Genomic DNA, 7,043 nt, shown 5'->3' with positions numbered 1-7,043 from the left:
GCGTCGTGAAGAGGATGAAGAGCCACGTCACCTTCCTCAACATCACTCAGCTCTCAGAGTACCGCATCGACGGCCACACATCTGTCTACACCGAGACAGGTGGCATCATCTTAACGGCTAAGGAGAGGGCCAATCCTATGCGGTACGCTGATTGTATACACTGGTGCCTCCCTGGTTTGCCCGACACGTGGAATCAGATCCTCCTCGCTCATTTGTAAATATGGCTATAAGCGGAGGGTATAATTGGAAATTCTAACAAGACCTCCTCATATTTGTATTTTTTAAAAGGCTTACAAAAATGAAAAAAGGAAAAATGGCAAAGTTAGGCCCATATTTCATTAATATCTGAAACAAAAAATCTGTTCGGCCCATGCATAAATGTTGCGGGAAACGACACACAGTTCGGCCCACTTGTGAATTTGGTGCTTTCGCGTGGTGCAAATCTCTGCCGTCCGATTCAAACTAAGATTTCACAGCCGTCCGATGCAACCCTAGGACGGAAGCGCCCAAAAAACACACGCCGCCACAACGAACTTTTCACGTTCTATATATTTATAACCTGATATCGTAGAGCTGGGAGTTGTTGTTGTGTTCGTCGGATCTCGAAGGTCCTTCTTCGGTCTGCTTTTTTACGTTAGGTAATCCACGCTGCGTCCATATTATTTCTCAATTCCTCGTTCCATATCTAATTTTTGTGAAGGATTTCGCAGAATCCGTGTGAAGTTTCTTCGTGAATCGCTGATCGATCCCAGTTTTTGTTTTTTTAATCGGTTATGTTGTTTCTCCGTCCAATTTTGTCCTCTCTCTATATTCGAATTTGGTAATCTAGAGCTAGTATTTCCCCTAATTTTGTTTGATATTTGTTGGTTTTTACGCTAGGGTTTTTTCGCCTTTCTTTCTGACAGGGAATCCGAAGGGAGATCTCGATAATGGCGGGAGGAAACTTCATCCATAGGGTTGTATCTTACCTCGCAAACGAGATCATAGTTAATGGCTTGGCGAACAGGTATCATTTTCGTCATTAGCTAGGTTCGTGCTTCGTTGTTTGCGTGTTCATACGTTTTATGGTTGATGGTATGAGCTTCTTTCTCTGGCCGGTTGGATTACATATGTTCCTAATTGGCTCGTTCAATTGAAGCGAGATAGCCTCAACTTACACGCTGGTCTGCTGCGTAAGTTACCATACGCTGCAGCGTAGGAAGATTGAGAGATTTTTCTTTCGAAGGAAAAGTGATTTATGTTTCTTTTGTATCAGCAACCTAGCTCCAAGCCATCTTTGTTCAAGGCATTTGCATTTTGGTGGGTCGGCTTTATTGTTTTTTCTTGTCATGTAGTTTGTGAATTGGATTGTGTAGATCATGCTGCACGAAATTATTTCTTCCTTGATGGGTTGCGCTCACTGAAGCGAGTTCATCTTAAAACCAGTCATAGCTAATGCTGGGCTATGTAGTATACTATGCTTTCGTCTGTGGTTATCTGTCAATGATGACTCTTCGTAGGCTTGTCCCGATCTCTCAGAGATGACGAAGCACTTAAATGTGAAGAGACTGAGGCAATGATCCTTATTGTACCTTAATGACCCGAACACATTACCATTATAGACTGAGGCAATGATCCTTATTGTACCTTAAGGCTATTTTGCCTTATGTTTGATCTGCTCTGGAAATTTTACTGAAATCTTTGACAATGTGCGAATTTGATGTTGTGTTTTTCGAAGCCCTGCCTTCCAGAGGTTTGCTGTGAGGACATCAAAGAAGATGGAAGAAGTCTCGAAATTGGGTAATGTTTGTTTACTGGTTTAGTTCCTCATTTGCATCCGCAGTGATATGTAATTTATCCGGGAAGGTTAAAAATGCATCTTTTTTTGTCTTCTGTTTCAGCTGCACAGAAGCAGCAGGAACTGGCAGAGCAACTGAAGCAAGCTTCCAAGGACTTTGACGTGAGTTATTACATTTCACATTCTTGCGCCTCGTGCTTTGCTTTTTCGTGGATTTCAAAGATTTGTCCTTTCATTACGATGCAGCCGACCAAGAGACATTGAGATCTTCTACGGTCGTATCTGAAGATTGGGATGGAAGTGGGTCATAATAGCTTGTGAAGAGAAAGGTTTCTGGATGTGTATACACTTTTAGTTTATTACTTGGGATCTCTTCATCGGTCCGTTGAGTCCAGTTGAGTGAAGGAAATAATAAAAGAATCTAACTTTTTCACTCTTGTCAATTTCCCTTTGTTGCTTTGCTTCCCTCGTGTGTTATATATAATATGGTTTTTTTTAATTATCGTTATGTTAGTACTATAAAACACCTATTGAGTGGCATATTCAACAAATAAATTATCTGGGTTATTGATTGGCTTCTATAATTAACTAAAATATTTTTCTAATTCTACAAGTTAAGATTGTGTAAAATAATTTAAAGTTTAGTTTTTATTTATGAAATTAATATATTAACTAGTCGGCATTTCGAGTTTATGTCAGACTCCCAAGAGGTGTTTAAGCGGATAAAATGAGAGAAAGAAATGGGCCTAAAAGACGAATCATACATAAATTTGGGGTGGAAACATAAATATTGAAAATTGCAGATCAAGCGGCCCAATGGAGCTTGATTAACTTACTGGGCTTTGTAATGGACTGTTCAGTGGTTTTGTAAACGAGAGACGCAAAGCTTGCCGTTCATGTGACACTACAACAAGTCTTCATTTGGGGAGGTTTAGCACAAAACCCCCCATTCGACGGCGGTCAGAGTAAACCGAACCCCGACGGATAACAACAACGCAGATCTGAGTTCCGAGACCATCGTCCATGGCGGCTGCTCTGTCAAGAACCGCTAACCGGTTTCGTTCCGTTCAACGGTGTCTCCGTCCCCGCGACTTGAGTTATCTCAGGACTTTGCAGCCATCTCCTTCTTCCTTCTCTCACGCGCTTCCTCATGGAGATTCCTCTCTTCTTCGATCGGTTCGGATTTTCTTCTATTTTTGTTACTTCTACTTTCATTTGTTCATCCATATCTGGTTTCTCTTCTTCAGATTCTCCCCGTCACCGATAGAATCCAATGGTGGAAGAATGGTCAGAGATGTTTGTTTAGCCCTTCTACTACTGATACTACCTCAAAACCTAATTCTGATAACCCGGAAACTAATAATACCGATAAAAGCGAGAAATCGGGAGGATCCGAGGGTTCTGATGGCGACTCAGATCAGAAAACCGGTAGTGGGAAAGATGTTCGTGGAGGGGTAAATTTCTATTTTTGATTTCTCTTTTTCTGTCGCTAAATGTTTCCATGGAAAAATATCATTTCTTTGTGCATCGAATGGCAAATGGGGGTGGTTTTGTTACCCAAGTTAATTCTCTGGTCGATAGAAATTTCTGGTGATATGTTCTGTTTTAGATGGTTTTAGGCGAATTTGTTTTGATCTCATGTTTGATTGGGGAAATTATTATCGCAGCCCGTTTCATGGATGAGTTTTTTCTTGCTGGTTGCTACTGGAGTTGGATTGATCTTCTACTATGATAGGGAAAAGAAGCGTCATATTGAAGGTACTCATCTATGGTGAGTTTATTTTAGCGAATATTTGTTTTCTAACCCGAAGTTGATGTTTCTGGTAGCTACTACCTGCGATTGCAGAAGATTCGTCGTTCTCTAGTTTGCTCTTTTATTTATGAAAACACGCAGAAAAGCTGCAAAGCGATTGAAATGTCTCAGTGTCATAGAGTTTCATTTATGGTCAATTGTTTTATGGCTCCTGATTGTATTGATGACGACAATCAGAGAACATTGTTCTGGTTGTCTCCCAATGTTTGGCGCTTGATACATATTTGGATTCTGCTCCTTGGGTGGTTAATTAATTGAATTGTGTGTTATGTATATATACCCTTTCACACACCCACATAGTATGTATGTATGTATGTACATATACATACATTTATAATTTTTAGGTGCATGGGCTTGTGTGTGTGTGATGCATATGCATAAAATATTTGAGACAATTTTGAGTTTCTTTCACTTGTTGATTTGGTTTCTGGTACTATTGACAAAGAGTGAACGCTAAAGGTGCTACACTGCTAGTCATTTCAATCACCGAGTAGATGCTTGGTGGTTCCTGATTGTTTTGTCAAATTTTACTTATACAGCTCAAAGTTCCAATTTGTATAATGTCCTTTTGTATATTGACTGCAATTATACTTGCCCAGAGATAAATAACAAATCCAAAGCCGTTAAGGAGGGACCTTCTGCGGGAAAAGCAGCCATTGGAGGGCCATTCAGTCTTTTAAGAGACGATGGAAAACGTGTGAGCGAGAAAGACTTCAAGGGGAAATGGTCCATCATATACTTTGGCTTCACTCACTGTCCGGATATCTGTCCAGATGAGCTTATTAAATTAAGTGCTGCGATTGACAAAATAAGTGAGTCCTGATGTTTCTTTCCAGGTCCTGATGTTTGAACACAATGGCTTTATAGTACTTCTGATACTGAAATAGGCTTTAGCATCTAACATTATGCTTTATCACATAAATCTAGAGGAGAAGTCGGGAATAGAAGTTGTGCCGGTGTTTATTTCAGTGGATCCCGAAAGAGACACAGTTCAGCAAGTCCATGAATATGTCAAAGGTTGGAGTTCTTGTATATCTAGTTTTCTTTGTTTGCTGGATGACATATCTCTAACATTTCTTTTCATTGTTGTAGAGTTTCATCCCAATTTGGTTGGGTTAACGGGCACCCCGGAAGAAATCAAATCAGTGGCTCGTGCTTACCGGGTTTATTACATGAAGACGGAGGAGGAAGATTCAGACTATCTTGTTGATCACTCTATAGTAATGTACGTTTAAGCTATAACCCTTTATCCTTTTTTTGCATTTATTTTGTTGCGCAACACCGGAGTGAATATGCATAGATAGATATAGTGACGTGCATTGGTATACGCTAACCCTTTATTGATATACAAACTTCAAGCTCTCACTAATCGCCTGAGGGGGGCAGACCCTGTTTTTGCTTCTTTTTTTTTTTCCAGAGTTTGGCCCTTTTTTTTAGGATTTGTTTGATCTTTATCCCAAAATTGTTATGTTGGGGGGAATAATCAGGTGAAAGTGGGTATTATATTCTTCTATGAAAGGTTTTGTAGAGTAAGAAGTGTTCGAATAATAATGATGGGATGTTGTTGCTGGAGAATGGAACCCTTCTAATGAGGAAGCCAAATGTGTGGTGGCAGGTATTTGATGAGCCCTGAGATGGATTTCGTAAAGTTCTACGGGAAGAATCACGATGTTGACTCGTTGACCGACGGTGTCATCAAAGCGATGCGGGAGTACCGTAAGTAGACAATAAACGAACACATTGTTGTTTTGGTTGATGATTAATTTCATCAACCGAACTTAATTTTTTTGACAAAATGTTTTTTTTTTCTATTTTCTTTTCACTATTCTTGAGAATTAAGGGACCAAATGGATGCCTGGGTGGTAGAGCCACCAGCTCTATCCAGGAAACTGAAAAAAAAAAAAAAGACTTGTAGGGATTTTGCATTTGATTTGTTATATGACTGTCCATCTTCAACCAAATGTCTCTTTGACATTGTTGTGCAACTGGCGGCGGCGGCGGCGGCGGCGGCTGCTTCTTGTCCATTTGTTTGTGTTACGTTGCATAGATTGCCCAGGAAAAGAAACCAAGAAGTCAACGCACGGTCACGGTGCCGATCAAATCGCTTCTACATTTTTATTTCAGAGTGGTCGAGAAGCCCAATTTGATTGATCAGAGCTCGTGCCAACTTATCTCCGCATAAGAACCCCAGACGTTAGTTACTTACTCTCATTGGGTTCTTACTGGCACCCATTGGCTTCTTACTCTTCTTGCTGCTTACTAAAATCTCGTATTAGTGGAATGGAACCAAATGAAAATATCGACTAGTGATTACATTCCCACCTGTTGCTTTATTTGAGTTGCATCCACTATTACACCTAAATTCTAGAGATTGCAGCGAAAGGGAAAAAATAACTCGTACGAATTCTAAGAGTAAACTAGTTTAAACAAATCATAGATTTTGTACACAATGAAACAGAGGTTTCTTTTCCGAAACTTACCAACATAAGAAGTTTGAGGAATAACCCTACAATGTCTCAAATGCGAGGGTGAAATCGGGATATTGACATCAAGAATCACAACCAAGTCTCCGGTAGATGATGAACTTTGAATAATAGTAGTTGGAAAAAAAAAGGTGAAGCCAAGGAGTTTGAATAATTGACAAGTGATAATCCCACATTTAAACATACAACAAACATGTCGATTTCGACCCTCCATATTCTCTCGGGATCCCTACCCATAGGCAAACCCTCTGCTCTTATTACATTCATACCTTGGCCAATATCTCTGACTTATTGGACTTACTTTTCTGCGTATACATATAGCGGTAGTATGTATCATCGTTTGGATGCCCAATAAAGTGGGCGAAGGCCGAGCCTGTTTCAAACCCGAAAGCCATATATTAACTAAATAAGGCACAGATTTGTGGGCAAGAGAGAAATGTATCAGAAGCGAAGGGAAAAACTTACCTCATGCCATGGAGTAGAACTTGGGGATATGCAAAAGCAGCATCACCACCTGTCTATTTCACCAGGGATGTCGGCGTTGCCCTGATAGACCATCTGCATCTCTTCTCTCCATATCTGCATATTGTAGTTTGCTTTTATGTATTATATTACCTCGTTGTATCTTCAATAATGCACTAAGCAAAACATGCTCAGACGTTGATTTGTTATTGCTGGGCAATTTGTATTTTCTGGTGAAGTAGTCTGTCTAACTCTCAGTCAGCATAAAAGCTACCAGGCAATGGCCCAGTAAGCATGTAGCTGAAACCCTTTGGTACAGTCATATTTGGGAATATCAATCTTTCAAATGAATATTATATTTCCAACTCCTCGGACAAGATGCGAAAGTTTATGCAGGAGAATAAAAGAGAACAATTCCATACCGTGTTCCGGAACTCTAAACGGATATTAGGCACATTTGTTTTGTGAATGTCGTTTCCCTCAGGCCCTCTCTTGTAGTACTCTTTCC

The 7,043-nt window shown here is 40.1% G+C and overlaps 4 protein-coding genes and 1 long non-coding RNA gene across 5 annotated transcripts in view; 4 read left to right on the top strand and 1 right to left on the bottom strand.

Annotated features, from left to right (window-relative positions):
* LOC104827460 (protein trichome birefringence-like 3) overlaps positions 1–218 on the top strand; it is a 2,055-nt gene extending 1,837 nt beyond the window's left edge. Inside the window, exon 8 of the mRNA XM_010560630.1 lies at positions 21–218. Coding sequence (XP_010558932.1) covers positions 21–218 — 198 coding nt within the window. The remainder of the gene's footprint in view (positions 1–20) is intronic.
* Positions 219–532: 314 nt separating this feature from the next.
* On the top strand, positions 533–2,279 carry LOC109117252. Its single transcript, XM_019204059.1, has 5 exons — positions 533–638; positions 906–1,006; positions 1,718–1,779; positions 1,881–1,939; positions 2,024–2,279. The coding sequence occupies exons 2-5, from the start codon at positions 930–932 to the stop codon at positions 2,039–2,041; spliced, it is 216 nt and encodes a 71-aa protein (XP_019059604.1). The 5' UTR covers positions 533–638; positions 906–929; the 3' UTR covers positions 2,042–2,279.
* Positions 1,013–1,717, top strand: LOC104827050. The gene is made up of 2 exons (XR_773868.1): positions 1,013–1,172; positions 1,256–1,717. It is a non-coding gene; the product is annotated as an uncharacterized LOC104827050 (long non-coding RNA).
* A 376-nt stretch (positions 2,280–2,655) lies between the features above and the next one.
* On the top strand, positions 2,656–5,562 carry LOC104827049 (protein SCO1 homolog 1, mitochondrial). Its single transcript, XM_010560073.2, has 7 exons — positions 2,656–2,953; positions 3,025–3,231; positions 3,445–3,535; positions 4,190–4,402; positions 4,518–4,607; positions 4,683–4,815; positions 5,206–5,562. Exons 1-7 carry the CDS (start codon positions 2,801–2,803, stop codon positions 5,312–5,314), a joined length of 996 nt encoding a protein of 331 aa, XP_010558375.1. The 5' UTR covers positions 2,656–2,800; the 3' UTR covers positions 5,315–5,562.
* A 596-nt stretch (positions 5,563–6,158) lies between these two features.
* Positions 6,159–7,043, bottom strand: part of LOC104827048 (AMP deaminase-like) — a 7,152-nt gene continuing 6,267 nt past the window's right edge. The window contains exons 19-21 of the mRNA XM_010560071.1: positions 6,958–7,043; positions 6,539–6,652; positions 6,159–6,446 (exon numbers count right to left, since the gene is read on the bottom strand). Coding sequence (XP_010558373.1) covers positions 6,581–6,652; positions 6,958–7,043 — 158 coding nt within the window. The 3' untranslated portion in view covers positions 6,159–6,446; positions 6,539–6,580. The remainder of the gene's footprint in view (positions 6,447–6,538; positions 6,653–6,957) is intronic.

The sequence above is a fragment of the Tarenaya hassleriana genome, unplaced genomic scaffold (assembly GCF_000463585.1).
Source record: "Tarenaya hassleriana unplaced genomic scaffold, ASM46358v1 Cleome5, whole genome shotgun sequence".
Classification (NCBI taxonomy): Eukaryota; Viridiplantae; Streptophyta; class Magnoliopsida; order Brassicales; family Cleomaceae; genus Tarenaya; species Tarenaya hassleriana.
Note: the sequence above shows the minus strand (reverse complement) of the source record. Positions and strands in the feature narration are given on the sequence as shown.

Coding starts and splice junctions, on each gene's coding strand:
- LOC109117252 (XM_019204059.1), top strand. CDS start 930: ATGGCGGGAGGAAACTTCATCCATAGGGTTGTATCTTACCTCGCAAAC. Junction 1,007..1,717: donor GTTAATGGCTTGGCGAACAG/GTATCATTTTCG, acceptor TGTTTTTCGAAG/CCCTGCCTTCCAGAGGTTTG. Junction 1,780..1,880: donor GGAAGAAGTCTCGAAATTGG/GTAATGTTTGTT, acceptor CTTCTGTTTCAG/CTGCACAGAAGCAGCAGGAA.
- LOC104827049 (XM_010560073.2), top strand. CDS start 2,801: ATGGCGGCTGCTCTGTCAAGAACCGCTAACCGGTTTCGTTCCGTTCAA. Junction 2,954..3,024: donor ATTCCTCTCTTCTTCGATCG/GTTCGGATTTTC, acceptor TCTCTTCTTCAG/ATTCTCCCCGTCACCGATAG. Junction 4,403..4,517: donor TGCTGCGATTGACAAAATAA/GTGAGTCCTGAT, acceptor ACATAAATCTAG/AGGAGAAGTCGGGAATAGAA.